This window comes from Daucus carota, chromosome 6 (assembly GCF_001625215.2).
Source record: "Daucus carota subsp. sativus chromosome 6, DH1 v3.0, whole genome shotgun sequence".
In the NCBI taxonomy this organism is placed as follows: domain Eukaryota; kingdom Viridiplantae; phylum Streptophyta; class Magnoliopsida; order Apiales; family Apiaceae; genus Daucus; species Daucus carota.
Window position 1 is genome coordinate 22,003,023 of NC_030386.2, and position 25,417 is coordinate 22,028,439.

General features: G+C 33.0%; 3 protein-coding genes across 3 annotated transcripts; 2 read left to right on the top strand and 1 right to left on the bottom strand.

Annotated features, from left to right (window-relative positions):
• The first annotated feature begins 7,360 nt into the window (after positions 1 to 7,360).
• Positions 7,361 to 7,856, top strand: LOC108227072 (uncharacterized). Its single transcript, XM_017402067.2, has 3 exons — positions 7,361 to 7,544; positions 7,651 to 7,760; positions 7,849 to 7,856. The coding sequence occupies exons 1-3, from the start codon at positions 7,396 to 7,398 to the stop codon at positions 7,854 to 7,856; spliced, it is 267 nt and encodes an 88-aa protein (XP_017257556.1). The 5' UTR covers positions 7,361 to 7,395.
• A 1,817-nt stretch (positions 7,857 to 9,673) lies between these two features.
• LOC108224675 (TIP41-like protein) lies at positions 9,674 to 19,013 on the bottom strand. Its single transcript, XM_017399359.2, has 8 exons — positions 18,717 to 19,013; positions 18,122 to 18,307; positions 12,721 to 12,808; positions 12,286 to 12,399; positions 12,103 to 12,162; positions 11,969 to 12,010; positions 11,577 to 11,705; positions 9,674 to 9,854 (listed from the first exon to the last, which is right to left on the bottom strand). Exons 1-8 carry the CDS (start codon positions 18,854 to 18,856, stop codon positions 9,750 to 9,752), a joined length of 864 nt encoding a protein of 287 aa, XP_017254848.1. The 5' UTR covers positions 18,857 to 19,013; the 3' UTR covers positions 9,674 to 9,749.
• Positions 19,014 to 21,215: 2,202 nt separating this feature from the next.
• LOC108226068 (pumilio homolog 12) lies at positions 21,216 to 24,620 on the top strand. The gene is made up of 5 exons (XM_017401023.2): positions 21,216 to 22,311; positions 22,663 to 22,828; positions 23,557 to 23,720; positions 23,803 to 24,061; positions 24,241 to 24,620. Exons 1-5 carry the CDS (start codon positions 21,353 to 21,355, stop codon positions 24,358 to 24,360), a joined length of 1,668 nt encoding a protein of 555 aa, XP_017256512.1. The 5' UTR covers positions 21,216 to 21,352; the 3' UTR covers positions 24,361 to 24,620.
• The last annotated feature ends 797 nt before the right edge of the window (positions 24,621 to 25,417 follow it).

Sequence of the window (25,417 nt, forward strand, 5' to 3'; positions counted from 1 at the left end):
TACAAATTAGGCAAACAAATATAAGCAAATTCAAACTATATATTAAAAAAGTAATCAAGGTCGCACAGATGAACACTTAATGGCCTAGTGAACTCCTAGATAGACTGTACACCTACCCATTTAATCTCCTTGCCACCTAGGTGAAGGCGTGAAGGCGTGAAGCCTCAACTGTTATGTACTACTATAACCTTGTGTTTAGACATTGGGAGATCACACACATCCCATAAACAAAGATTCAAGTAGAAAAGATATCCACTCCTAGGGGCTTCTATCTATTAATGAAATGATTTGATTTAAAAAGCGGCGAATGTCATTGGACTTCCAACCACCCCAGAGACGGACCTCGCCTTTTAAGTAGACGAAAAAGTGATATCTTCGTGATGTACATAATATCATTGCATTACAGATATCTCAGCATGATTTAGTGGCTGGTCAACTACAGTGCAAATTTCATTTTTACAACTCAAGTAAAAAAATCAACACCTTTGCACAAAAGATCAAAAGAAGACACAAATGCGAAAATATCATCATTCTTTTAGTAACTTATCTAATTAGTTACTCAAAACAAGGTTATGGCAGTTAAACAGAGACAATAATCAACTGTCAGAAAAACAGAAAAGGTCCATTATAAACCAAAGAGTGCATAAAACTCTTCTTTCACATCTAGAACTACGGTGACAGAAATCATAAACTCTTTAGTGCATACTTATTATTTATGGATCCTGCCATCCACTGTACTAAACCTGTTCTACAACCAAGACACTTGACTTCCAATTTATCATAGAACTTACCATATAGGCTTCTATGTTAAACTAAGCTTCATCATGGCTTCAATGAACCATGCGTCTAAGTACATCAGCTTTAAATCAAATATTGAACAATGCCAGACTCTGCATGAAAGGGAAGAACATACTTGGTTGAATATAACCTTCAGCATCCATGTTTTTTCTGGAGACACATCTACAAGCTTTATACATATTTTGAACTGCATTATCCCCAAACCTAAGCTCAATCACCCCGTGCCTTATACTCAATAAGATCCCATGGCAGTCATTGAGAAACGTAAGAGCCTGTGAATATTGAAACTTCATTTCCGGATACACCCTCATCACATCACACAGATTGATCTTATGCTTGGTAGCCCAATGCCCGGATCTCTCTAAAGGCATCTGCTTCGTTTGCCAAACATGGATCACCGTACCAACCAATCGACAGTAAAGAAGCTTACCCTTCGACACTCCCAAACACCCGGCTTCAGTGAACCCCAGAACTTTAGTTTTCTTTTTCAGCGGAGGTAATTCAATAACACAGTCAGTATCATTATCCACATCATATGCAAGCAACGAATGATCCCTCAATTCCCAATACAAAACCCCATTCAAATACACCCCTCTCGAGCCACTATAAGGCAATGCATGGTTCACCAGCACTTCGGTTTCCACCCCATCACTCCAAATCAACCCCTCGGAAGAAAAAGCCTTCGACTTAAAACACCCCTTTGTCTCCTCCACAAAAACCACAAACTTAAAATGATCACTCACCAAAGGATCAAACGCAAGCCCATAGGCAAAAATCCCAATGAAATCAAAAGTCCAGAGAATGGGTAAAAACTTACTAGTCAAAGGATTAGATACAATAAGCTGTGAATTACCCACTAACCAAAGAAGCAAGCCATTACAAGAACTCTGTAAAATAGCAGGGGAATCAAGAAACCCTAAACAAGAAGGTGGGTCACTGATATATTCTTGATTAGGATAAACAGGCACATACTGAAGCTTTTCAGGGTACATATCACTAGATCGAAAGAAAAAGGCCGTCACTTTAGGCCTTTTTTCAGAGTAAAGCTGAGTAAAAGATCTGTTTGTGATCAAATCATACCAAGATTTTGAAACAAGCTTGCAAGTATAGAGAGATTCTGGGTCTAACCTTGTTAAGATTTCAGCACAACAGAGATCTCTCGGGAGTGAATCAATGGATGTTTGATGAGCCATGGCAGAAGACACTGCACAAATTGGGGCAGTCTCATATATAACTAGATAGAGATATGTATGCTGTGTGTATACAGTGGAGGTTTGGGGAAATAACTAGTGGATTTTAATTCTATGTTATGTTATACGATACTAATTAATTAATGGAATATTTTATTCTCTTTCAAAAATGTTACAATGTTATTGGACAATCACAGAGGTATGTTAAGAACGATACCTGGTGTATTCGATTGGGATTTTAATGGGTTGTTTGTAGTTTATGAATTTTAATGGATTGTATGTGATTTTGATTTTGTGCAGATTCTTGATAAAATGTCGCAGAGTTAATAAGATTTAAGTACACTATTTCAAAATTTCATTGATTTTGGTGTGATTTCAAAAGACTTAAAATACGCTGAAGAATTCCATAAAATTCATCATTTTATGAAATTCAAAAAAATTCATCTAACATCTGAATACCATCAGATTTTAAACAATATCAATTGAGTACCAATCAGATTTTAAAGCATGATTTAAAATCTCAATTGAATACCACCAGATTTTGTAGCATAATTTAAAATCCCAATTGAATACCTCAAAATTTTAATGGATTTCAAACAATCCCAATCGAATACTCTCGAACTTCATGAATGCAAAAAGTGCTTTAAAATCCCAATCCAATACACCCATGTAAGTTTATAACTTAGCGATGAATTATAAATTAACGTGATTTAGTTTGATAAGTTCGAGAACTCATTTCGTTGAAACCTGACTTAATTTGATAAATTGGGAGTTTAAAATATTTGTTTGAATAATTTTAACATGTGAAAAATATAGACATGGGATGAAGATGGTTGAAATATAACATATTATTATTTTAAGTTATTATAAACAAAATGTATTGTTCAGTATAGTAGTAATTGATGATGTGTTAATTACTATAAATGTATAGATTTGTAGTGATTCGACAAATACAATCATATATGAGATTGACTAAAATTATAAACAATGAAAGAGTATGATTGAAATGTGATTATCTATATTTTTAGTATGCAAACTCACTTTTTAGTTGAGAATTTTTCATGACTTAAGTTATTTCACAAGTTTTTCATTCCCAATTTTAGTGAAGACAATATAATTTCCATTGTTCCTCTGTTTTCTTTGTAAGAAGTGATCAATTGTTTAAATTCGGGATGAAGGACTCTGACATGTATTTTAATGAGACGTATTTGAACTTTGAAGTCTCAAATAAAGTATAATTTCATAATTTATTTTTAAAAAAAATTCTATTTCTAGATAAAAATTTAAATGTTTTATTTTTTATTAGAAAAGCAAATTTTTAAATATAAACTATGAAACAATATTTTATATGAAATTTAAAATGTGTATCGAGTCTCATTTCATGTGCAAATGATCGAACGGAGAGAATAATTCTTGGGTCTGGGACTTTCCGCTCATTGACACAATAATTTTTTAGTATGTGTTTTAATATTTTTTTGGATGAGTCAGAATCGAACCAGGTCTCTTGAACAACAGAGGATAAACCCACCACTTGGGCTATTCAACCGTGCTCATTGACACAATATTTAAATGTTTATATAGACATAAAGAGTCGGGTCTTATATCCGTGTGTATTCAACTGATATTTTAATACTTTATATATAATGTATGGATTTAATGAATTGAATCCTATTTTAATTTGTATATAAAATTTAAATAAAATATCATAAAATGATATAGAGTTTTCAGAATTTAAATACATTACTTCACAATTTCATTAATTTTGCTAGAATTTCAAAAAAATTTAAGTACACTGAAAAAATTTCGCAAAACTTATCATTTCTCTAAGTCCAAAAAAAAATTATCACCACAGTAAAAACTCTATAAATTAATAATGTCGGGACCGGAGAAATTTATTAATTTAGAGAGTTATTAATTTATCAATAAATTAATGGAATTGATAAATAAGCTCCAAAGTTTACTATTTAAGCTCCAATTCAATTTTTTCATTTATCCAAATCTCATTATCACCACTAATATGGATGAAACATGTGGAGAATACATGGGTAAATATGATATAAAATTTGGATTTGGAGCTTAAATAGTAAACTATGGAGTTTATTTATCAATTCCCTAAGTTAATACTATTATTAATTTAAAGAGATTTTAACCAATTATACTGTATATACCAAAAAAAAAAACAAATTAATCTATGCCTCTTAGAATTACATTGTCGCGAATCTTGGGACTTAAAGTAAATCGTCAACTACTATGTTCATGTGTATTGGAAATCAATAATCACTTTTAAAGTAACAAGAGGAATAAATGTGTTCATGTACAGTATTCTTAAGCAAGTTTGACATATCTATATTACATAAATGTGTTAGAGTATTTAAACCATATTTCAATAAAGATGAGCTCCAAATAGACTTGAACTTTAAAAGAAAACATGACAGCTATTGAATTATGTTTCAATAGAGTAATATATTTTTTTCGATTTCTATGAATTATTAATTTATGATTTTCTTGGGACCGAAAATTATAAAGGGATCTTACGAAAAAATATTATGTTATTATTTTATCGAGTTTTTCAATTTTTTACATTGGTCCAAGTCGGGACCGGACAAATTTATTAATTTAGAGAGTTTATTAATTTACCGAATATTAATTTAAAGAATTTCTACTGTATTTGAATGTCATCGGCGAGACCGGAAGTTTGAAGGCGATCTTCCAATATTTTTATTTTTTTTAATCCACGCGATCTTCCAATGTAAAGAATGAAAAGATGATTGATAAGGATGAAAATAATTGATATATTCTACTTCTATATATTAAATTGCAACCAAGGGCAAAAAGAACAAAAGAATTATGCGTCAAATGTCCATTATATCCCTACTTAACCTATAATTACAAGAATGCCAATATGGTTCATTTATTATATTCAACATATTAAATATCATTAATTAGGGTAGTTGCACATAAATATTTATGCTATGACACTTTTTATGACCCCTCGTTTACAAAAGATTTTTAACTAATATATTCATAAAAAAATATCAAATGCTAATAGTTAGTTAATTCACAAAAAAAATATATATATATCTGAACTGATTTTGGAACATATAATCAAACTATCATTTTAATTATAAATTTAAATTAAGATCTTGTGATTCTCATTTTATTAAAAAATAAAAATTATTTACATATAATGGACTCAAGTGACAACTTAATTATATTCTGTAACCACTGTTTTAAAAACCAAATTATGATTTGACTCGGTGATTATATCGAGTAATGAGTATTCGGGTAAATATAAAAGTATCGGGAAAAAATTGGATTTATTTATAAATTAATTTTAGAGATTAAATTATTAACATATGTATATTATACGATAATTTATATTATATATTATAATACTATATCCAATTTCATGAGTCTTGGATAATTATGTCATTATATTCAATCTTTACGATTTTAAACCTTTTTCCATTTATTAAATTTCTTGACATCTAATTCAAGTAGGCCCAAGCTTGTATCGAGTTTTATTCGAGTGGCACTTAAAATTGAGTTATCATGCAAACAATATAAAATTAGCTTGGAAAAGAGTTCGAGTGCAGGTACTCAACCGAATTACAACTCAAATCAGACGAGTTTTAGACAACTGACTATTAAATAAACTAATCACATATAATTTTATAAAAAATAAATCAGCTTGTTAAATATTGATAAACTTTCATGATAAGATAGAAATAAGGTAGCAAATGATCATTCGACCGACTGATTATCATAGTATTGTTCAACATATAAATATGTGTAGACTGGTTATAAGAAGACTGGGAAAGAGGAGGAGAGAAAGAGATACAAAGAGAGATAACAATTATTATGTGTATCCGAGCTTTGATACACTCGTATAATTAAACTTTTATATGTGCATATGCTTGAATTCAATCATATCACTACAGGTGATCGTAACTTGTGAACATATTAAATAAATTTCAACTATTTATATGTTTTATAGATTAAAATATATAATTTGCGTCTAAAAATTCTACCCGTGTCATTATAATTGGATTGAATAGCCCATTCGACTTCACTGATTATAAAAATATCTCATATACAGATTATATCGTGTTAGTCTGAGTAAATAAAAATATATTTACTATCCTGAGTTAGATATTATTGATGTTATTAGTTGGTTTCAAGATAAAATTATACTTAAAAATTTAATAAAAACACAATTATATTATAAAAACAAACAAAAATCGAGTTTTACTCGAGTCACACTCAAAATTGAGTTATCATCCAAACAATATAAAATTAGCTTGGGAAAAAGTTCGAGTGCAGGTACTCAACCAAATTACAACTCAAATTAGTCGAGTTTTAGACAATTGACTATGAAATAAGATAATCACATATGATTTTATAAAAAATAGATTAGCTTATTAAATATTGATAAAGTTTCATGATAAGATAGTAATAAGGTAGCAAATGATCGTTCGACTGACTGATGATCATAGTATTGTTCAATATATGGATTTGCGGAGATCGGTTATAAGAAGATTGAGACGGGGGGAGAAAGAGAGACAAAAGGAGATCACAACTATTATGTGTATTTTGAATTTTGATCGATTCGTATAGTTAAACTTTTATATGTTCATGTGCTTGAATTCGATCGTATCATAAGATTGACCGTAAATTGTGAACATATTAAATCAATTTCAACTATTTATTTATTTTATAAATTGAAATATATAATTTGCGTCTAAAAATTCTACCTATGTCATTATAATTGAATTGAATAGCCCACCAGACTTCACTAATTGTAAAAATCTCCCATATACAAATTATTTCGTGTTAGTCTGAGTAAATAAAAATATATTTATAATCCTAAATTAGATATTATTGATATCATTAGTTGGTTTCAAAATAAAATTATACTTAAAATTTTAATAAAAACACGATTATATTATAAAAACAAACAAAATTATCAATAAAAATAAATAATATATATATTCTATAAATGCTGGCCGTGTCTTGCACGGGCTTTTACGCTAGTTAAGTTTTTATATCTCAAATCCCCCAAATCAGCCGTAAAACAGTAATTAATAAAGATATTTGAATCTGATACCTAAATAAAATGCAGAGTTTTCTTGGACACCAAGTTCTTTTGGTGAGTACATAATCATGGCATAAAAATGATTAGATAAGCTTTTATCCAAAAAAAAATGGATTAGATAAGCGATAATTAGGATGTGTACAAAGAAGTGAAGTAAATCTTCAAATATTTTAGCCAATAGAATTCCAAAAAATTAGCCCTAAACGTTCGAGGTTTGATGTAGCTATATAATAACACAAGTACAACATATATCATTTTCCCTTAAACCCTACCTAGATCTCTTCTCGACTCTCTCATTCTATCGCATCGAAAATGGCTTTTCGGGGTTCGATCTCTCGAACACTAATGACCGCCGCAAGGTCTTCCCCTCTCCGATCACCAACACCTCTCCTCCGCCAGCGTTTGCCGTCGTTGGCCGCCCCTCGTCCTCATTCCAGCCGCTTCGCCTTCATAAACCCTAGGTCATTTTCTTAACAACCATCATAATATTATTGTCTTTTTGTAAATTTTACATAATTTTGTCGTAGATTTTAGTGTGTCGCATATTGTGTGTGTTTGTTGGATCAGGGTTTTGGGTGAGCTCGGAACCGTGCAGCCACTGTCTCCGATGTTTGTTGGATCTCGCCTCACGTCTCATCTTGCTGTCAACCCCAGGGCTTGCATTGAGTTGTCGCACGGTATTACTTTTTTGATTTTTTCGATTATAAATTATTTTCTCAGGATTCTAATACATTTACTGATGAACATGCTTCGTATAACATGCAGTTACGTGAAGATGCTAGTGCTGTGGTGATCAATGTTTCGGTGGTTTAGTGTTCGCTTGGGTGTTTCCGGTACTTACTGGAAATCTGATCCTTGGATGGGATTCATTACTACTATTAGACTACTTTTCTGCTTAACTAGGAATAAAAATACACTTTTCTGGTTGTTTTCGATGCTAGTCCTTGTAATTAAGCTACAGCTTGTTTATTTATTGGCCATATTCACAACTTCTGCATTTCAGTGGATTTCCGTTCTAAATAATTATGCTTGTTATGGGCACCTTTAGACAGAAAATGAAACATAAACAAAGAAATTGTTGTTGTAGTCATTTTTCGTCCTACGTAGTAATTAGTAAATCTATATGTTAATCTTGCTTCAGGAAAATGGAGGGGATATATTGAGATGTATATATTGAAAAAAAGTTTGAGAAAAAAAATAGATCGATGATTTTTTGTGGAAAATATTCCAAGAAAATGAGTATGACAAAGAACGGGACATTCTTGTTAGCTCTAATTAGATGCCTAGGACTGAAAAAACGAAAATTTTAGACGTTCCCATTTTAAATTTCATTCAATTCCGTTTATTGCATTCCTTCCGACCAAACAAAATAATCCACGACACTTTTGGTCGGAAAACACCTCACGAGCATAAAAGGGGCCACCGGGATGGACAATGAGGAAAATGTACATGCTAGTACACAAAAACATATGATGCCGACACCTGCCTGCTTTGATACGCCAAAAATGTTTTCAACTGGCAGGGACACCATACATGTTTGGGGACCTGATTGCTATTGTATTGTAGCAAGGAAGTCTCCATTTGAACCACCAAATGTCACTAAAGTTATCAGATGCACATGATGAGCTTGACCAAAAATCTCAAGCAATAGCAATTCCAATTCTAGTGGTGGAACTTGGAAGCACTTCCGCTGCTTGTTTAGCTCTATAACATAACCAGCAGCAGAGCCTTTTGCACTTCTAAGTTCTAATCACTCTTATGAAGAAACAAGGAACTGCTGCATTACATACCTATGAATTTTGATTCACTATAAGCAGATGTTACTTCCTAGCTCCTGTGATCTAGACTTTGTTTGTCAGACAAAAAAAAAAAAAAAATCTAAACGCTGTCCTATGTATGTGCTCGCAACACATTCAAATAAAAGGTTTCACTATTAAATTGATAAACAAAGCAATTATAAAATATATTTATTTCTTCAATTCTACTGCAGCTTAATAGCAGCATCTTACTTCAAACCTGCACCACCTCTGAATTTGCAAGTAAACTTATATGCTTGCAGCTAAGTAGATGTATTCTTGTATTTATTTTTTCTTTCAGAAACTATTTTATTGTAATGTCAAAACTAAAGGCCTACTGTGTATGAAGCAATCATATTTTTCATATCATTATTATATTTTCAATGCCTCCTAAGCCATTATATTGACCACGCATATGTGAGTCAAATTAAGCTAACTTAATATTATATAATTCATGGCAATTGTCTATTTTGTCTATTCATCTGATGCCCAACTCACACGCAGCCATACCATCTAGGTCTGAAATGCGCTCAACCTAAGTTTATGAAAATGATTTACATGTAAATATACAATACCTATCATATATACTCTCGCCCTTATCCCTTCTGACTTCTCCTTTGTCTTATTATTGCTCATGAAACAATAACAGAGGCTTATAATTAGATTCATAATGAACAAGACATGCCTCTGACAATCGGTTTTAATCTCAATCCGTGAGAGAGGGATTTGGCAATGTATACCAGGTTCCATAGAAGAGTATAAAATTAAGCAGTAAAAAAGAAAGAAAGCAAGGATACAAACAAATTCCCCGTTGGATAAAGATAAATAAAAGCATTTCCAGACTATGAAGGATTAATTTAAGCGTACAGGTTAATTAGGAATTTTAAGCTTTTGGGTCTTGTGCAAAATGATGGGAAGTCTTTGGCTGATGCTGGTTGGATCAACATACGCAGCACAATCAGAAGGATATCCTTTCTGCACAAGTTAACAGAACAAATAAATTCTAACACTTCCAAATAATTACTGATAACAGATGAATCTATCTATCAATTATTATATACATTATACAACAAGAGGTTAAATGAGCAAATCTTATCATTAACACCCTAAATATTTATTCAATCATTAATATCTATTATATGGGATACATTTTATCGGTCTTTCCTCAATTTATAATTATTTATACCTTAAAATAAATACTACCATCTTTTACTAGAACTTATACTTTAATTCAAAAAAAAAAAAAAAGAAGATTTTAAAAATAATAATTCTAGCTATGCAGTCAATGCTCTTAGGAACATCTCTAATGGGGCTCCTAAATCATTCTTTAAATAATAATATAATATATGGCTCCTAGCAAGTTAAAGTTAATACATTGAAAAATCGTTACAGCTTCAGCGCTACTCTTTATACTCGCTCTCTCTATTTATATTTTATTATTATTTGAGGGAAAAGTTGGTGATAGAATTGGAGAGAAGTGAAAATGGGAGAGAAGTGAATACTATATTTAATGATAGTAAGTTACGAGCACCTCGATGCTCTTCGTTAAAAGAGAGGAGGCTCTTAAATTTTTAAAAATCCATTAAGAGTCCGTTGGAGCACTAAATTTTCCACATCCTTTTTAAATTTAAAGTTGTGAGCTTGTTTGAAGAGCCCATTGCAGATGCTCTAAAATTGCTTGACAAAAAGTCAAACTGTCAAGTATAATTATCACATTAATGTTACAATAATGAAATAATTATAAACGAGAAAAGAGTCACGTCTTGTAATACTTTTTTAACATCATAAACCTGTAGTGTATTCAGTTAGATTTACTTTTGTGATAGAAATAAACTCAAATTTATATGTATATAATAAAATACAAATCTATCCGAACTAGCACGCACGTATATCCATAATAAGGTAGGATATTTGCACAATTTAGAGCATGCCCATGTTTTGCACTCTGCAAAGCTGGTTATAGCTAATGAACAAAAAATTATAATACTGAAGTGGCATAGATATATGGGAAAACCGACCAATCAACCAAAGCAACTCAAATTGAAGATTTAAATCCCTGACATTTGAAATTCTATATCCCTATTTTGACGGTGTATGGCAAGTTAAGATAAGCTTGTTATATGACTAAGGTAGTTTGACTTCAAGATGATGCCTTTCTCATGATGACAAAAAAATAGAAACTCTATCAAACATTTAAAACCATGATTAAACTGTCAACCCAAAAAATATTTGCAAGAAGAGCTGCATGGTGGTAGGAAAGTCTATTCAACACAAACATAACAGATAAGGCTGTCAACTCACACATGACACTAGGCTTTCAGAAGACTTAGGTGTTCTAACAATCTTTCTTAGCAGTATAGGTCTTACACTATTACTGAATTCTTCAGTTGCATTTTAGTACAGATACTGACATATAACCTATGCTTTAAACCTTGACAATAACTAGACCTAGAGCAAAACCCATGAAACCTTGATTTCTAAGCTGCAGAATTCCATCTACTAAATTTATAACCATAAACTTCCAACATTTAGGATTTCTAGGTCTACATAGAAAGAAGTGAAGAATTTGAGAACAAGTGAGAGCTTGTAACAGACCGAAGTATTAGCACGTAATTTAACAAAATCTTTGTATAACTCGCACAAACTTTAAAAGACTACAACCATAAAAACACATTTCAAATTTTTATAATAACTTACAGAAGCTAGTGCTTGAAACGTGGCTTCTCTCCAGCAACATTCTCTCAGAACAACTGGTTTATTACTCTCACCAAATATGCAATGCATACGTGTGTCTCTTAAACGCATAAGCACACCATCAACTCTAAGCTGTGAAAAAAGAGCACCAATCAGGCAGTCACTAGCAGCAACATAGGAAGGCAAAGGAAAAACCACATTATCAATAATGGTTTTTCAAAGAATGCATTGTGTGGCTGCTTACACATACAAAGACCACAACTTCAGTATCTCATGTCGAATACTAGGTTATTTAACAGTTTTAGCCAAAAATACGAGCATCTAACTTTGATATATGCTAACAAAAGAACTTCATGTGAATATCTAATAGCAAACATACTTAGTTACTAACTCACCCAAAAACGCAAGAGAAGGAACCAACAACTTGGCATGACCCTCTGCAAAATCACAAATGCACTTAAGTCTCCCAGAATAAATACATAGAAGATGATAATGTCCTCAGAAAAGAGCAATTAAAAAATATGTTTACCACTTTAACTGTTAATAGTGACACTCCACTATCAGCTAATTCATCTTCATAAAAGATCACCTATTAAAGTACGAAAGGCAGCTTTAGTCACCACAAAGAAGACAAGACCAGAAAAGAATACTACAACAAGTAAAAACTTTTGTTCACCTGCTACAAGTATCAAATGTTGTCAGAAATACCAACCTCATCATAGAAGAGAATAGGTTCTTTTGATGCCAGAGCAGTCAAATCAATTCGTTCCTCACAGTCCTCCCAATGAAGCTTGCAGCTGCCTTCATCAGAGATTGTCTCCCTTTGCTGATCATCATAACATCAGCAAAAGTAATGCTAATAAAGAACTACATAAACTGAAAACATATTCACTCTATTCAAGCTATTTGCAGGTAACGTGAAACTATTTCAGAAGCATGATCAGGGTTCCAAAACAAATAGCAGCTACAGGATCAGCTATATATGATCTCAATTGATTTTATACACTCCAATACTGTTTCATTCCTACACTAACATTACAATATAAAAGAATTCTAGTGGAATAAAGATATTAATGTAATATGCTGCATCACAATCACAAGCTTTATCAAATGTTCCAAGCAATAATATCAAATGCATAACACACACCTCTAAGCTTTTCTCGACAGTTTCACTTCCACAATATGGTGTTGTAAATGTGTAGTCATAGTCTAATATCACTTGCTGGAAAGGTTTGCTGCAGAAAGACCAAATAACAGTGACAATCGAGAAAGCATTGATTTCGATCCCACTTTGGGGAACAAGACATATTGCTAATGTGTGAGTTTTTTAGTCATAAGATGATGTTTCAAACTTCAGTGCATGAGTAACGAGTCTATAACATTTACCGCGCAATGATGTAATATTCACCACAGTTTTTACCCCTCCAGTAGCAGGGTTACATTTCACACCCCAACCAAATACATGGAACACAAGTATAAAGAAGTAGTGAATTTTTAAAACATGACTGAGGTCACCTTCATGATTCTATTGATATTCAGACAAGAAGATAAAGAGAGCACACACATATATAGTAGAATTAGATTAGTATCATGAAAGTGACTAATATAGAGCGTCAATTAATAAAAGAAGATTACAAATTAGAACAACCTTTTGCAATTCCTTTTTGTAGGAAAAAGGTATGATTGTACTAGCTCTTAGTATTTCTTTGGCACTTCTTCATACAAGCATTTTACTACATATTTCATGTAAAAATAAAAATTCCTTTCTAGACATGAGTCGCAACTAGTTTTACTACTCATCTCATGCCAATTATTTTTTTTAGAAGCTGACCAAATATGCACTCTTCTCCCTGTTCACCTTGTCGGACTAAGTCAGTATTAGCGCCAGGGCTGTAGTGTTATACGGGTCTACAGTGCAGATTGTAATCTTTGATATTCATTTAGTTGGAACTGCCTACAAAAATGATGTAACTAAAGAAAGATATCAGCCTCAAGTATCTCGGGTATCATTTTGCATTGAAAAGAAAGTTCATTGCTTCCTACTTTCTACCAAGAAAATATCACTAACAGGAGAAAGATGTAGTTTAGATATATATTTAATTACGCATTCTATGCAATAAAAAGGTTGTATTCTTATTTTAAAATGTCTTTCTATTATTGAAATCAAGATATATTTTCATTACATATATTTGCTATAGAAATTCACATCATCTGTAAGTCGGTAAGTACTGCAAGTTAGCAAATAGCAGGCAAAACATGAAACTCTGTTTGAAGGTTAGTGATACTTGCACACAATTGCTCATCGATATATAAGCTTCTAAATAATTTTAGAAATTTTGTTTTCAAACAGTATTTCAATATCTACCAAAGTGAAGCCTAATACATTACCATCTTAAAAGAATGTTTCTGAAGGTGATAAATAAAAAAGTTCTCAAGAAAAATACTCCGTGCCCCCCACAAGGTTCTTAAGGAAAATCCTCGCTCAAGCATACATAACTTCTATTGCTTAAATATACACATGATACCCCTCTATCCTCCCAATAAAATCAAATGGTAGACTATCATATGCATTCTTTAGATAATTAGATCCATGACAATGTCCTTCATAAACTATCTATATTTCTCTGACGCATCATAGGTGTATTGGTTGCTTGTTAACCTCCCTGGCATGTAGATGTCAGGAATAACATAGCACTCAGTATTGTGTATTTGTTTGTCTTAGCAGCAGTATAGCCCATTTAAGGGCATTAGTATCTTTTCAGAGTTACTTACAAGACTTGGCTAATAATACCAAGTTCTCATATTTCCATATGCTCTATAAAATATCTTTTATGGACTTGGTTCCACTAACTGCTCTCTCCCATCTCCCTACAGTTTCTCACTCTACAAGATACTACCTTCTTCTCTAAGTTATCTTCCTCTTTAAATCTGCAGTTCTACGGTCCAATATCCATCTCTCTCTATATCTGTGCTTTAATACTTTCTGATCTCTGCCTTGATTCTGCTATATCTTTCTATCTATCTCAGCCGTTATCTGCATTTCCCTAATTATAATCCAGGGAAAACACCAAAAGCAGACATTAAACTCAGAAACAAACATTCAAGAACTGCTAGTTCCTGACAAATTGGCATCAAACAAACACAGATCCAGGTTTTCCCTTCTTTGAATTCTTTTAAATCTGTCTTTCAAGTTCTTATGTCGAGATATCTTACCTCTCCAGGAATTTGGATATCTGCAGATACGTGAATCTTCTTCCATAATGGTACGGAACAATAGTATCATTGAAATATATACACAAATAGCTTTAACTACAAGAAGCCGAATAGGTGGAGTGGTTAGAGTGGAAATTAAAAAAGATGAATTGAACTAATAATATATTTGGAGAAATCCATTTTCCTGGAGAGACAAATAAGATATCTCAACATAGTGGTGTCTTGATACCACCAGGAATGGAACAACGCGAAAGAATCCAAATAAGGGAAAACCTTATTTCGAATCCCAATCCACAGAATTATCTGTTTCAAAGCCTCCTTGGGATTAAAAAAAAAGGCCTTCCAATCCCAAAGTTGTCAAGATGATTTCCTCAGAATGCCAATTCTCTTTGTGTTCCCCAGGTAATTCATCATACTTTAAATACTCTTGACCACCTTCTAGATCCTCTTTTTAGCATTTCCCTCCTTTGTAAGATGAGGGTTTAGCCACTCTTCTGTCGTATTTCCTATGCCGACGGCAGTCTAAAGACTAATAATCCTTCATTAATCTTGGGGAATCTCAAGTTAGGATGCTGTAGGGTTTAGGGGTTCTGACACCTTGGAACTAGGCTTTCTGTAATTGCTTTTCCTCTGCAAGCCAAGTGGATTCACAAAACCTCTGTCAAGCCCTTAAGTTTTTATACCCAGAATTTCCTGCATGTTTTGCTAGCCATTTCTATTGTAGTTTCCAAGTTATGGAGTTTCTGACTTGTATTTTCCCTGTGCTCCTGTACCTTTGTACCTTTACAGCTTTAAAGGCTTTATATATCCTTTGTCGAACGTAACTAAATCCATCACCATCAGTCGACAACTTTTATACTACTGTCATTTAGTAAAGCAACTATTAAGAGAACATTTATTGGATTTTTCTCAGTAATATCAATCAAAACTACTAAACCTATGTGAAACCAGTGTAATCAACTTCAAAACTTCAACAAACTACAGTACAGAACTAGTTGAGACCAGAAATCAAACATCTGATGTGATATGCACTCCTCTGATAATTACTTTACTTCACAATTACACCCCACTCCAATTTAGCTTCAACAACATTATTACGTTCACAAGCAATTCAATCAACAATTCAACACAGATTCACCACAACTACTTCTCATAAGCAATCTCTCGAACAGATTGTCTACAATACAGAACTCACTTTTCCAAATCTCAAACAAACACAAAATTCAACCAAATAATCAATTAACACAATAACAACCTTATGAGTGTTGTGTTTACACCAATCAAATCGAATTTGACACCAAACTACCGAGTCACCTCAGTAAACCAGTAAACAAATCTACAACAACTACTTTTGTGATTTTCTGATGTAAACAACACTTAAACAGCCTCTACTACTTAAACGTATAAGATACTTGAGAATTTAATACTTAGCACAGAATTAGACCTAGCAACGACAAGTACGAATTTTCGGAACAGGTAGAAACCTAACACCTGAGTTGATTTGGCCACAACTTGAGATTGAAGAGTGCGAAATAATCAAGGACCGCTAGACTTGTTTTCACTTTTCACCGGCAAAACACAATAGAAACACTGGCTGATTGAAATTACGCACTCAAAACCAATTTGTCAGGAACTCTGAATGATTTCTGAGTTTTATGTATGTCTTTCGTGTTTTCCCCAGATTTTAAGTAAAGAAATGCAAATAACAGTTGGGATACAGAGAGATACAGCGGGATCATGGCGGAAACCAGAGAAATTACTACAAAATTAGGACAGAGAATCAGCAGTAGACATTAGAACAGCAGATTTAGAGATATATAAAGATAACGTTCAGAAGAAGACAGTAGTTTCCAAAGAGAGAAAATGTAGAAAGAAGGGAGAGAACAGTTGGTAGCGGACAGAGAAATCAGCGATAACAGAAATAGAACAGCACATTTAGACATAGATAAAGATAACTTGGAGAAGAAGTTAATAGTTTCTAAAGAGAGAAACCATAGAAATAAGGGAGAGAGCAGTTGGTGGAAGCAGTCCCATTTTCTGATATTCCACAAAGCATACGGAAATATTACTTCGGCTTGGTATTTATAGGCCAAGTCTCTCTGAAAGACACTAATGTCTTGACAGCCTATACTGCTACCAAGACGCACAATACCAACCAGTGCTTAATACAAATCCTGAAAGTAGACAAATTCGCTCTCTGTTTCCTATGTTTCCAACCGCAACCCAGACCAATTCACTCTCTCCCATGAATGTTGGTGCGACTAGTAATGGCTATAGTTGTTGCAACTTGGTGTAGTGTCTTTGTTCTACGGCATCACCGCAACGCCTCAACAGGAATCCGGTCTAACATACAGAACTATCTATGCCCTTCTTCCTAAGGACGTTCTTCACTTCCTGCAAACTAGATATCTAACAAAATGATCTTTTGATCGTTGTTTCTCTCCTAATCCCTCCTAGGTCACATCCTCGTCCTAGGCTCTGCTAAAAATTACTCTATTTGAGACTTTGAGTAGCCACACCATTTCTCCTCTTTACTAGATCTGTAGTTATTCATCCCTATAAACGGTGAAGGCCCATAGCAGACAACATGGGGGGTCCAGAGTATATTTTTAAGGCTATAGAGAAACAATGAGAGGCTAACACTGTGATGTTTTACTGTCTTAGTTGGTGGAGAATAGAATTTGTACCTGTGTGGTAATGTGTGCGAACTAAGACGAGAACTTTTCTAAAACATTTGTTATACAATTAAATATCAAAATATGTTGTACTATATAATAATAACAGTAGTGTAGAAAGAATCCCCTACATATAACCTTACAAACAAGCAAATCTAACTATAAAAATTTATAGTTATATACTTAAAAAGCTAGGAATAACTTAGCAAAAAAAAAAAGAAGCTAGGAATAACTATGAAACTCGGAAGATTCAACTATATATTTACTTGTTAAGTCCAACAAAAGCTAAAATTGGAGGGGGGGCTGGGTCCATCTCTGAATATAAAATAGTGCCTAGGTCGCAAAACATTCTTTATATCGCTATACTTTATAAATTTTATTCTACCCTCCATCTTATGTTAAGATGCTTGTTCAACTTATTACAGTGCCTCACACTTCACATGTCACTACCTTTTGGAACCCCGTTACCCTTCGCAACATGCCATAATATCTTTAAATTAAATATGAATCTTAAAAATATGAATTTCATATGAAGTCCAGTATCTTAACAATTCGAAGAATAAGATGAATCTATAATTCCTCCGCTAACTCCCAAGTACACTACTGTAGATGATATAAAGCTAGCTATGATGCTTAATGTGAGTAGAGAGCTGAAATTACCTCCTAAATTTCCATTTTGCTGCTGCAGGGACTTCAACTGGTGGTAACTTTTCCTGCTTCCAACCAACTAGAGAATCAAATGCATTGAAATGAATTTTAACGTCGCTCTTCAAGTGCTTCAGAACCAGTGAACTTTCGCCAAAAACCATTTCAGGCAAGTGGGAGGTCTGAAGCTTTTGTTCCCAACTGCACCATAGCACATCATCATTGGTGCAAAATCGCAAAAAAAAATAATCACAATATTCTATTTCTGGACAGTTAGCCTATTTACTCTAATTTTCAAACACATTTCATGCTCAAAGAATGTCACAGACTCAATTTCTAAAAATCTTATTGAGTTTGGGAACACGAGATTCATTTCAAATGATGAATTTTAAATGACATTCATTGGGTTATCATTAACAATTACAAATGTAAGCTTATACTCGAATGTCCTGGAACTGAATCACATCCAAATTCTTTTGGATATGCAAACATGTCATTTGCACCTACATCATTTCCTTAGAATTTATAATACTAGGGAGGGAGGAAAGGGGGGAGAGGGAGAGGGCCGGAGGGGGAGGGGGAGAGAGAGAGAGAGAGAGAGAGAGAGTACAGTTGGACATGTGTGGAATTGAGGATGGGGAACTTTCGAGTTTCGATCTCCCAGCCGTTAATGACTAAACCAGTTCGACCGTCGGGAAGGAGCTGAGCTCCGGCAGCCTTCAGTTCTTCTTTGTCAATCTCGCCTTCCATCGATGAAGAATTGTTTACCGGTTGCTACCTTCAGAGTGACACTAAACTTTGTTTGATCTTCTTGATTTTCCCCTTTCTTTATTGTACGAAACAGTTTTTGGATTTGGAAACTAATATCACCCGTCGGCGAAGAACCTGCTTACGTCCGTAAACGAATCGAACTAAACCGAACCGGGTTTGAGTTCGGTTTTTTCTTACCGATTCGAGCTGAGCCAAACTCGATAAGTTTATCGATCTCTGTCAAAAATCAAGTTTTTTAAAAACCGAATCGAGTTTAAGTTTTTAACAGATCCGAGTCGGGCCAAACCGAGTCGATAGCGAGCTGGTCCATAAAATGTTTAGTTTTTTAAAATTTTTACAATTGATTTTGTCTATTTAGTAAACAATTTTAAAATTAAAAGTTTTTATTACAAAATTGAGAAAAAAAGAAGCTAAAACTAAAGTCTAAAATTAAATTATTTTTTTTAATGCATATTTTTTATCAAGTCAAGTTTTTAATGAGTCGCGTCGAGTCGAAACCGAGTCCGAGTATTTAACAAGTCGAGTGGAATCGAACAACTAAAAAACTCGATTTGATTCGTTAAACTTATCAAACATTATTGGTTATTCGAGTTCAAGCTCGTTAACGAGTCGAGTCGGCTTAACGACCAACTCCTCTTATTTATAGCCCTAAACCTGCTTGTTCAGTGACCGTCGGCTAATGTTATTTTTGAGAAATAAGAGTTTATTTTTAAATAAAAATATATAAAATGTAGTTTTTTTTTAAAAAAAAATTAATTTTATCAAATAACGAATATGAAACACGGGATTAACATTTACATTCAAAAAATTAACAAAAAGTACATTTTTAAAAAAACAAAGACTTATATTTTCATATAAGTGGTAGCCAAACATGATCATTTTTTTTTTTTGTCATAAGCCAAACATGATCTTAGTATCCAGTAAGATCAAATTTCAGGAGGAGATAATTGTCCTTTCAAATAAATAAATATTTGTTTGTTTACTTTTAAAACATACCATGAAGATGCTAAAAATAGTTTGAAAAAATATAATTTTATGGATAAAGATAATTTTATGTATACATTAATTATTTTCTCGCTCTTTTATCTCCTGTGCCGACACAAAATTGACTTGAGCCGAGTTAGAGCATCTCTGACATATTATTTATACTAGCCTTTAACCCGTGCGAAGCACGGGCGGGTATATACTTCGTAATTTATTATTTATAATTTAAATTTTAACATCATTTTATAATTATCTTTAGTATTAATAGATTGAATTTTAATTAAATTATATTATTCAACTGACTATATTTTCTCTCGTTTACTTGAAAATGGACAAACCAGAATAAATATATATATACATTAGGATTTTAGTACATTTAATCCGAATTTAGTACACGTAGATATAAAAATAAAAAATTCAGAAAATTCAAATCTTTTTCAAACATAGCCGATCGTGTAATACCTTTGAAAGATTCGGTAATCTAATCAATCGAATTTCAACGTAATTTTGTAATCTTGGTTTTTTTGGCAACAGTAACTTTTAAGATTATAGTTGAAAAGAGTTATGTAATGGTTCGTGTTTATATTGAAATAGAACACATTAAAGTTAAAAAAAATATATGAAGGTTCTTGTTAAAAAATGATATTCAAAATTGTATATTTATAACATCATTAAAATTTTTTTAATGAAATATTATATGATAATGTATTGTTATGAGTGTTTTTAGTATTTGAAATTGTTTAATAATGTAAGACTAATAGACTCCACATTTGTAGACAAAGGAGAGTACCAAACCAAAAAATATAACTAAAACCTTGGATTACAAATTATACCTATGTTGGCTTATTTTAGTATAGTATATTATTTATATGTTGTTTTATTATAATTTTGATTAATATGTTATATAAAAAATTCTATATCATTAGAGTCCTATTCATTTTTTAAATACAAAGGGGTCCATGGTATACAATGATCAACTCATTTCTCATTCGAATATTAATAATAAAATACTGGACTCTAATTTTTTATGCTATTATAAAGGAGTTAACATTCAATACATATTCTTATTTTTAGAAATTAAATTATTTATTATAATTTAGAGAAACTCGTGAGTAATGATTTTAGTTCTATGCGTAAATAAATGAATAAATAAATTACCAATGCCTATATTATAAATGCTTGAGATGAGATTATAATTGTTTTATCATACTAAGCAACATCATCATGAAGAAGGTAACCCAAACAAAAAGAAACTGGAAAGATATACTGTACATTATTCATACAGAAAGATACACGAGATATTACATACAAAATAACTTGAAATCACATAAGATAAGTCTCCTACGTTCAGTCAATCTCTTAATTTATTCCCTTAAATTTCTCCTCGTATATTAATACGACTAAAAAAGTAACTGATCAATCTCTTAAACCCAAAGGCCAAAACCCTAGCGTCCCTTCTCTCTGTATTACAGAGCTTCTCCTCTGTTTAACATGGAGCCTAATAACAATAATAACAACATTAACAACCGTTTTCTTGGTTTTGTTAATCCCAATGAACCAGACAACAACATGTATCCTATGAGTGTTCCGCTTGCCTTGCCTGAAAGCTTGTTGGATGATTTTACTCGTATGAATCTGAATCTTTCTCCCTATCCTCCTCACCAATCCCAAGACAACCATGTCCACGTTGGCACCGGATCTTTTCCTGGAATCAACGCCAACAATAACTTCCGTCATCATGTTCTTGAGTCCCCTCGTGTGGTTCTTGATTCTCCGACAGACGTCGAAAGGATGAGGCTCGAGGCAGCTGTCAGAGCACAGGCTCAGATGAGGCACTTGTTGTATTTACAGAACAACAATATTAATATGAATGTTGTGAATAATTCGAGGTTTATGTATAATGGTCATGTCCCGAATGCTATGACAAACGGATTTGAGGCTCCTGTGGTGAGGATGAACCGGAACAATGATTATGCTGGTTTTCTTGCTGCGAATAACAATGTAATTATGCGTGACAATGGGAGGTATAATGTCGATGATCCGTTCATGTTTAATTATCTGATGAACAATGGTGATGGTATTGTTAGTACTAACAATGTTGTTAGCACTAATAATAATTTTCGGGGTAATAGGCCTTTGACTCTGCAGCGTGAACAGATGTTGAGGTTTACGAGTATGGAAGAAGTGAGGGGGAGTGTGTATAAATTGACGAAGGATCAGGCGGGGTGTAAGTTCTTGGGGGAGAAGATTCAGAAGGGGAAGCCAGAGGATGTTGAGATGATTTTTGCGGAGATTAAAGATCATGTGCGTGCTTTGATGGTGGATCAGATTGGGAACTATGTTATTCAGAAGCTTTTCGAGTTTTGTAATCAGGAGCAGATGAATAAGATGCTTATGTCTGTGATTAGTGATAGTCGCAGCCTGCTGTCTATGTGCCTTGATACTCATGGGTATGCCTTTTCAAACTGTATTTCGTTGTGTTAATTACTTTGTATATATGCAATTCATATCTCTTTAATCATGTTCTTAATTATTATATTTTGATAGGAATGCTTGGTACCCTGAAAAGTGTTCCTAATTTTTTTTTTCTAAATCTAGTTGGCAATCTATGATTGATTCCTTTGACCCTGTATGCACATATATCCATCTGAAAAAATTTGGGAATAGAATTTGGGATATGGAGTATTACTTTGATAATGCATGTAGTATTCAATAATACTATGGTAAAGTAGTAATCAGGAAGATGAATGATAATAAGATGCCTTATGTACTGAAATTTCAATATTCTTTGATCATGTCAGAACTCGAGCTGTGCAGAAAATGGTGGAAAATCTGAAAACCCCAAATCAGATGTCTTTGTTTGTTTCTGTTTTGAAGCAAATCACTCTGCCATTGATCAAAAGTGTAAATGGTCATCATGTGATCCAGAATTGTCTTACGTTCTTTACTGATAAAGAACATATCAAGGTATATAATATTTCTCATTATATGACATGTTTCTTGTAAAACGACCAGCTTTCTATTGCTAAAGGAAAAACCCAATTTTGATTGTGGAAGATATATATGTATCATAGAGAGTCTTAAATATTTGGAAATTTAAACCTTTAGTAGATAAATCTTAGAGCCAGTAAGGTTCAACAGTATTCAGCACACTATCATACGAACTCTGCCACTTTTTTTCTTTCACTAGTCTGGGGTTTACATAATAGTTATCAGTGTTGTAGTTCTCCTGGAGTTCATTGATTCCAAAATCTAAATTAAGGTTAGTTCCTCTAACTTATGTTAACGATACTACAGTAGTGTTATAATTTTCCTTATAGCTTCTACTTTGTTTCCTTTATGTTAAGATTTAAGGATTTAAATTCTGTTGAATCCAAGATTCAGCATACTGATATTTGTTGAATATTAGTATTTTCTAATTAAATTTTCTAACAGAACCTGACTCAATAGAATTAGCATAGCAATTAACCTTGAATTCCTTGTTTTTTTGTTTATATCTCTAGTGGAATCCTTTGGCCGAAAGGGAGGAGTAACGTGTAGTAGTTCTTTATGCACTCATATTGCTGGCTCAGCTGTAACTCTTAACCTATATTTAGTTGATTTATCTTATTTTTGTTTAAGAATAAACTTCTGATTTAGTGTAAGTCCATATTCTCCTCTGGTTGAACTAATAAATATTTTCCTGATTTTCCCAGCCTATATTAGAAGTTGTAGCTGAACATTGTATTGAGATTGCGATGGATAAGAGTGGCTGTTGTGCATTGCAACATTGTGTTGGATATGCTGAGGGAGTGTATAAAAAGCGCCTCGCAGATCAAATAACATCGAATGCATTAGTCCTCGCAGAACATGCTTTTGGGTCTGTACCAAAAACTTACTCAAGTAAATTTTAGTTGTACATGTATAATGTTATCAATACGTTTCCTGTGTGCGCACTTCAGGAATTATGTTGTGCAATTTATACTGGGGCTGGGGCTTCCACAATATACGACAGACATTCTCAGACAGCTTGAAGGGAATTTTGTTTATCTTGCGATGAATAAGTATGGCAGCAATGTGGTTGAGAAATGTTTGAAGGAGTCCACTGAGGATCAGATTTCTGAGATTATCAGCGAGCTTGTTTATAGTAAAGACTTCCTGATGCTTCTTCAAGATCAGTATGGGAACTATGTGGCTCAATCTGCATTGGAGTTTGCTAAGGTATATATGTATGCCATACTTTTTTTGTTTAATTTTGTTCGTATTGTCTTCCATTTTATTTTCAAGTACCTGGTTTGATAGTTGATTCTATAAATTGTTGGTGGCTCCTCTTACATTACCAAGTTGGTTTGTAAATAGTGTGCTTAGAAGAGTTATTTTTTCTCTGTATACTAAAACAGGACAAACAGAAGGTTATTCTGGTACATGCGATTCAGGAGCATTATCCATTCATCCACAGCCATCCTCATGGAAAACGCGTGCTTTCACGAGTGAAAGCATTGAGCAAGAACCATGCATAACCCCTCCTGGCTCCTGCAATTGCAATATATATATCTATACTAAGGTAGTATGATCTGTTTTCTAGTAATCAGAACCTGGCTTTGTGTTTGACCTTAGGATTGAGCTGTCTGTTAGATGTAGCTTTGGTGTTGTTAAAACTGTGATGTAACGCTAAAATCTGTGGTGTGTAGTTTGTAGTTGTTGGATGGCATCTTATTGTGTTCATTAGTAACAATGTATTTGCGGGATGCTTATTATAAAATAGAACTATATTAGTGTCATTAAGGGAGCATTGCTGCGAAATTTAAATTGCTCTGATAGTCTGATCAATCTGTTAAATCTGGTTTTGAATTTGTTTATAACTCCTGCATGGCGCATTGCTCTGTATTATGCTTCTTGGTGCTGTTTGTTTGCGCTGTTCTTGCTAGTGTAGATAATCGAAGCCTGGTTTGGTTCTGTATGCATGATCATATGGATCTTCAATCTTTTCTGTAATGCTCGAGTCGATTACAGACTTTACGGCTTGTCTATTGCTTGTACAGTATATGTAACTTTCACCGCAATAATTCTTCTGAACGACTTGCAATTGATTGCGTCCCTGTGATTTTATGTCAATTCCAATTTTTTTATCCAATTACTATTTGTGCTCTCTTTATTAGTTTTAAAAAAGAAAAAAAAAATCTAACATCAAAATACTCTCCCTCTATCACTAGAAGTCTACAACATTCAAGTTAACAACACGCGGAGTACCTATGATTCAGTACAACACTCAAAACTTTATCGTTATCATTTTAAATATAATTTCTAAATATCAAATCTTGAATATCTTTTTAAAAAACAGTTATTTAAGTAATGAGAGTGAGATTATATGTCTAGTCTTAATGTGTTTTACTCGAAAACAAACATCATTATCACATAAGTCTTGTTAACCTCAATTTGTTTCACTCGAAAACTCATATGTTCAACTTATTTCTCAAAAGAAAGAAACATTTATTTTAAACTCAATCCAAAAGCCCCTATATCCATTAAAACTAACATAATAATTGAAACAATCAAGTATCTGTATCAGCCTACTCT

Excerpts from the sequence above, each read along its gene's own strand:
- LOC108224675 (XM_017399359.2), bottom strand. The coding sequence starts at position 18,856 with ATGGAAGGCGAGATTGACAAAGAAGAACTGAAGGCTGCCGGAGCTCAG. Across the intron at positions 18,308-18,716 it reads AATTCCACACATGTCCAACT|TTGGGAACAAAAGCTTCAGA; the intron begins GTACTCTCTCTC and ends GCTATGGTGCAG. Across the intron at positions 12,809-18,121 it reads GCAAAATGGAAATTTAGGAG|CAAACCTTTCCAGCAAGTGA; the intron begins GTAATTTCAGCT and ends GTCTTTCTGCAG.
- LOC108226068 (XM_017401023.2), top strand. The coding sequence starts at position 21,353 with ATGGAGCCTAATAACAATAATAACAACATTAACAACCGTTTTCTTGGT. Across the intron at positions 23,721-23,802 it reads CTCGCAGAACATGCTTTTGG|GAATTATGTTGTGCAATTTA; the intron begins GTCTGTACCAAA and ends TGCGCACTTCAG. Across the intron at positions 24,062-24,240 it reads CTGCATTGGAGTTTGCTAAG|GACAAACAGAAGGTTATTCT; the intron begins GTATATATGTAT and ends ATACTAAAACAG.
- LOC108227072 (XM_017402067.2), top strand. The coding sequence starts at position 7,396 with ATGGCTTTTCGGGGTTCGATCTCTCGAACACTAATGACCGCCGCAAGG. Across the intron at positions 7,545-7,650 it reads TTCGCCTTCATAAACCCTAG|GGTTTTGGGTGAGCTCGGAA; the intron begins GTCATTTTCTTA and ends TTGTTGGATCAG.